The sequence below is a fragment of the Monosiga brevicollis genome, genomic scaffold, assembly GCF_000002865.3.
Source record: "Monosiga brevicollis MX1 MONBRscaffold_16 genomic scaffold, whole genome shotgun sequence".
NCBI lineage: Eukaryota > Choanoflagellata > Craspedida > Salpingoecidae > Monosiga > Monosiga brevicollis.
In genome coordinates, this window is record NW_001865053.1 from 868996 (window position 1) to 874485 (window position 5490).

At 52.3% G+C, this 5490-nt stretch overlaps 2 protein-coding genes across 2 annotated transcripts in view; both read left to right on the forward strand.

Annotated features, from left to right (window-relative positions):
- MONBRDRAFT_9718 (uncharacterized protein) overlaps nt 1-356 on the forward strand; it is a gene marked incomplete at both ends in the record, with an annotated part of 3957 nt that extends 3601 nt beyond the window's left edge. The window contains one exon of the mRNA XM_001747309.1: nt 138-356. Coding sequence (XP_001747361.1) covers nt 138-356 — 219 coding nt within the window. The remainder of the gene's footprint in view (nt 1-137) is intronic.
- A 1256-nt stretch (nt 357-1612) lies between these two features.
- Nucleotides 1613-5490, forward strand: part of MONBRDRAFT_37813 (uncharacterized protein) — a gene marked incomplete at its 5' end in the record, with an annotated part of 8423 nt that continues 4545 nt past the window's right edge. Inside the window, 4 exons of the mRNA XM_001747310.1 lie at nt 1613-2459; nt 2612-3469; nt 3541-3812; nt 3885-5319. Of these exons, the coding sequence (XP_001747362.1) occupies nt 1613-2459; nt 2612-3469; nt 3541-3812; nt 3885-5319 (3412 nt within the window). The remainder of the gene's footprint in view (nt 2460-2611; nt 3470-3540; nt 3813-3884; nt 5320-5490) is intronic.

Genomic DNA, 5490 nt, shown 5'->3' on the forward strand with positions numbered 1-5490 from the left:
ACGTCTTCCCCGTCTCTGCGTAGCTCCGTGCGATCATGACGAGTATCTGAGAGAATCGTGCGCTCATTCTCATTTGTACTTCCATCTTCGTTGGCTTCACTCTCATCTGTACTCCTCGTCTTCATCATTGCATTCAGGTGACAAGTCCACCGTGCACCACGCCGTCTACGGCGGCATCAGAGACATCACATGCAAGTACCGAGGCGCGAACACGAGAAGCCTCAAGCGCCGCTGTGGACCGTAGCTCTTCCCCATCAATCGTCCAAACTCGGTCTCCACGTCGAACACACCTTGCACGAGTGGCGCAGTGGCAACCACATCCCAAGAAGAGAAAATCGTCTAAGTCCACCCAATGAGGAAACAGCTTGCTTACTAAGTGTTTAGAAAAAAAATCGTCCCGGGCGTTTGTCAATCGAAATAAACCTTGAATGACCATTGATCAATCGGAACTTGTCTTGTCCATCTGCTTCTACCCACCAAGTTGTCTCATTGCTTCGCTGACTCGTCTTATGGCGCTGCCATTTGACATACCAATCAGAGCCATGTAGCCCTAGAGAGTCAAAGCCAAATAAGTTTCGTATGGAAAAGAAATGGGATTTATTTCAAAATAAATGATTTTCTGGTCTTTGGGCTGCTATGGCATCCACAGGAAGCGTATGAACACAAGAGCACCCTCGTTTGATCCGCAAAAATTTAGCGCTTCTGCTGTGCTTGATTTGAAACGCACAGCAGACAGAATGGCCGAGCACGACCCGAAATACTGACTGCCAATTAATCGCACCTGCCTCAATCCCAAGAGCAATATGTTGCTACAAAAAGGGAATACATATGTTACTTTCAAGGAGGTGACCGAACTATCCCGCTGAACAACATATTAAGGTACATTCAGTCACAGACAGAAGAGAGTTTTTTCTTTCACACACACACATGGAAGGAGGAGGAAACAATGAGCTTACGCCATTGTTGATCGTGTCCCGAGACGCAATGTCCACTTATCGCTGCACCAAGTTATATTGGGTGCACCTTGAAAACTGCAGAAACACCACGTTTCGCTTCCTAAACCCCATTGGATCTCGCCCGAGCCAAAGCTACATTTGGTAGTTGCCCTCTCTCTGTCTCTCAATTCGAACGTTGACGCCAGACGATTCACCGCCGCTCGACCCCCGACCTCGACTACAGGAGCGGAGTATTTTCGGCACACAGTTTCTAAGCTGCCCGCAATCCCATAGGAATCTTGTTTGATTTCTATGCCTGCTTTGGTACTGTGACCGCACCAGAAGTTGATCGGCCTAAGCTGAAAACGACGGCGCGCCCGGACGCAGCGATAGGCTCCTCTTCTCGTCGAGCGATTGATTAGACCATGTCATGGTATGTTCCCCATCGCATGTATCATTGACCCAATGCAACTGCTCACTTGATATCCCCAAAAACCAGCGAAATACATAATGAAATGACCAATGCTGTCCGAGCGCTGTACTCACGAGCGCTTCCATCGCAATGATAGCTCGACCTTTCGCTGCCGTAATTGACTGCATACGCAACGGACCGCGACCGTTGCAGTCGCTTTGACTGGACCTCCACAGCCTGCCTCTGCCTGCCTGCAGTGGGCAAGATGGCTCAGGCCTTTGTGTTGACCCTCGTCGTCGCGCTGGCTTGCCTAACGGCTTCTTCCCAGGCTCAGAATGGCTGTACGGGCTTCAATGATAATGATGAACTCTGCTTTGACGTGGATCGAAACACCAACCCATGCCAAGGCATGATCTGCCACTTTGGCACCTGCGGCCCCAGCAATCTACTTCGGGCTCAATGGGCGACTTGTCCAGGTGGACGGTGCATCGACGGTACTTGCATTGCTCTTCCCGATCAAGCAACTGGGTTGCTTGGTTTTCCTTTTGATCGTGGCGTCGGTGGCACGGCCATTAATACGTTCCAAGACCATGGAAATGGCCTGCAATTTCAGCCCGTGACGTGGAGTGATCCCAAACTCGGCACGGCTGCCCTGTCCCTCAGCGGCGGATATGTGCGCTGCACACAGCAGAACCTCCCTGAGACATTCACCTTCCTTTCCTGGGTACGCACCACCGCGACTGGTGGCCAAACCCTCTTGGCCTGGACAAACTCAGGCTTCACCGCCTCGGCTGCAATTCGCATTGCGCTCGGTCGATTGCAATACTTTGCCTCCAACGCCACCGCTTCCAACAGCGTTTACACAAATGCCGTCGTCAACGATGGCGAGTGGCACCATGTTGCTGTTCGGGCCCGTGGCTCCTCCATTCAGCTCTATGTAGATGGTGCCCTCGAAGTGGATCAGAATGTCTCTCGCGTCAGCTTGACGCCTGCCACCACCTACATTGGCGCCACTGCTGGCAGCAGTGGCCCACTTGTGACATTTTCTGGTAGCATCGACGAATTACAGCTCTGGGAACGCGTCATGAGCCCTCGTGAAATTTTTGTTGAAGGTGCGACAATTTGCATGGCCCGAATGATCTTGTTCCTCCAACGTCAACATATTTCCTCTGCCGTCGTCGTCCTGTTTCTCTGCTCTTGGTCTTTGAATACCTTGCCTGCTTCCACCTCACTGACATAACTCTGTGGTCCTTCTGCCCTACAGCTCGAAGGATCGATCATTACCTCTTGCTGGGCCAACCAAGAACGACAGAGCCTCTTGATTTCAGTAGCACCAGTGCCAATGATTGTGCAAATACTTGCTTGGACACAACTTGCGACGGCTTTGTCTATTCCGAGACACTTCAACGTTGCTCCATCTACACTGGATCAATTATCTACGATCCCTTAACAACAGGGGCCTCAACATTGATCTACCGACGTGATGGCACCTTCCCCGCAGCGAGCACCTCGACCACCAGCTCACCCGGCTCTGGGTCGGGTCCCACAGTCCAGTATACGTTCGAGGTCGTGACCGGAGATGTCATCGCGGATACCGCTAGTGGTCACTACGATGCTTTCTATTCTGGAAATTGTGCCCCTGATCCCAACGCCTGGACTGGGGCTGTCGCTTTCTATATGACTAATTGCGTGATAAGATCGACTTTTGCTGCCCGCCCAGTCACCATGAGCGTGCGATTCAAGTCAACAAGCACTCAAGCTCAAGCAATCTTTTCATTTTCGTCCAACGATCAACTTTTCGAACTGCGAAAGGTCGCCTCCGCTATTTCAGTCTACAGTTCGCTGAGCACTAGCGAATCCTATAGTTTGACTACCACAGTACCCACTGGATCGAGCTCAAACTGGCATACGCTTCATGTCGTACTGGACGACGCAGGAGCGCTGGGTTCTTTGTATGTCGATGGTGTTGAGGCTGTGACAAACGTCTTCAGAGCCGCTTCGGCATACGATTCCTGGACCATTGGCGGGAGGAGTGGTAGCCAGCTCTACCGCTACCAGGGTAGTCTTGACCAGATTGAGCTGTGGTCTGAAACCCTTGATGCAGCTACAATCTGGGCCGACTGTAAGTTCCAAACGTCACGAGCCTTGACATTTGGCGGTTGATGTGTCTCTCATTTTGATTGTTACATGTAGATACGAATGTTGATGGAGCAACATTTCTCGCAGCTGGCGCAAACGGGCCGGCATTTGCTGCGCCTCGTCGCTTAAACCCGGCAACCCGTGCTGCAAGCTTTCTGTCTTCAAGTCTAACCACAGCAGTTGAAGAATGCTTCCATGCTTGTGTGGACATGCCATCCTGTAAAACTTTTGAGTGGATCAATGGAAGCGTATGTATTCTTTATGATCTTTGGGATGCTGAAGATTTTCTACAGGCAACAAATGCGACCTTACTATTATACAAACTGGTAAGCAACATCGATTATTCAACAATCGTATCGACAAGATTGGAAAACTGACAAGTGTCTTGTTTCTTATAGGATGACGTGAGCACCAGCTCAACCTCTAGCACCTCCAGCACGTCTAGCACGTCGAGCACCTCTAGCACATCGAGCACCTCAAGCACATCGAGCAGTTCTAGCACCTCAAGCAGTTCTAGCACCTCAAGCACCTCCAGTACCTCTAGCACCTCCAGTACCTCGAGCACCTCTAGCACCTCAAGCAGTTCTAGCACCTCTAGTACCTCTAGCACCTCAAGCAGTTCTAGCACCTCCAGTACCTCAAGCAGTTCTAGCACCTCCAGTACCTCTAGCAGCTCCAGTACCTCCAGCACCTCCAGTACCTCCAGCACCTCCAGTACCTCGGGCACCTCTAGCACCTCGAGCACCTCAAGCACCTCGAGCACCTCAAGCTCCTCTAGCATGTCAAGCACGTCGAGCACATCGAGCACCTTAAGCACCTCAAGCACCTCAAGCACCTCGAGCACCTCAAGCTCCTCTAGCATGTCAAGCACGTCGAGCACGTCGAGCACGTCGAGCACATCCAGTACATCCAGTACATATAGCACGTCAAGCACCTCGAGCAGTTCCAGCACTTCCAGCACCTCAAGCAGTTCCAGCACTTCCAGCACCTCAAGCGCATCAGATGCATCCAACAGCTCAGCCACCATGACCACCACTGGCCCAACTCTTTCATCGCCCCCTTCAACATCAACCGCCACCACCACCCAGACTACCACCACCAACACACCTACTACTACTACTACTACTACTACTACTACTACTACTACTACTGCTGCTGCTACTACTACTACTACTCAAAGTACAACCACAACGCCTGCAGCCTCCCTACAAGGCATGTGGCTGTTTGAGGCAGGCACAGGCACCACAGCCTTTGACTCTTCAACTTACCAGCGAAACGGCCTCCTCCGTGGTGGTGCCGCTTTCACCCCGGATGCGCGCATTGGTACCTATGCCCTTGCCCTGGACGCAGGCACCACATCCCATGTCACCCTGCCCTGCGTCGGTCTCTCTAGCTCGGGCGAGACACGAGCACTCTGGCTCAAGTCAGACGCCACGCTTCAGGCCATGTCGCTTCTGTCATATGGTCACTCGGCTGTTGGTGGTGTCATGAGCTATGAGTTCCGCCTGGTCCAGGGCTGCCCTCAAGTCTTTGTTTACGATGGCTTCTCACAGCAGATTGTGGGTGGGCCTGGCGTGGTGGCCCCCGTCAATGATGGTCAGTGGCATCATGTTGCCTACACACTCAGCGTCGATGGTCAGGCCAACATCTACGTGGATGGTGCCCCAGTGGCCTCTGCCACAGACTTGGACCTGGCTGGTCTCGTCTTGCTCGATGCCATTGACATTGGTCGTCGCAGCGTTGGCACTTCGAGCGCTCTCTACTTTAACGGCCGTCTCGACAATGTCCTGCTGGAGCACCGCGAGCTTTCTGAAGCTGAGATTATGGCGCTTGGTATGTGATTTGGGATTCGCTTGCTCTGCTTGCTCTGCTTGCTCTGCTTCTCTTACCTTTCTTTTCTCCTGTTGCGCGTGCTCACCTTCCCTCCACGATAGCCTTCCCTCCCACGACAACGACCACCATTCCTACCACCTCAACGGCTGATCTCACCACCACCACCACCAC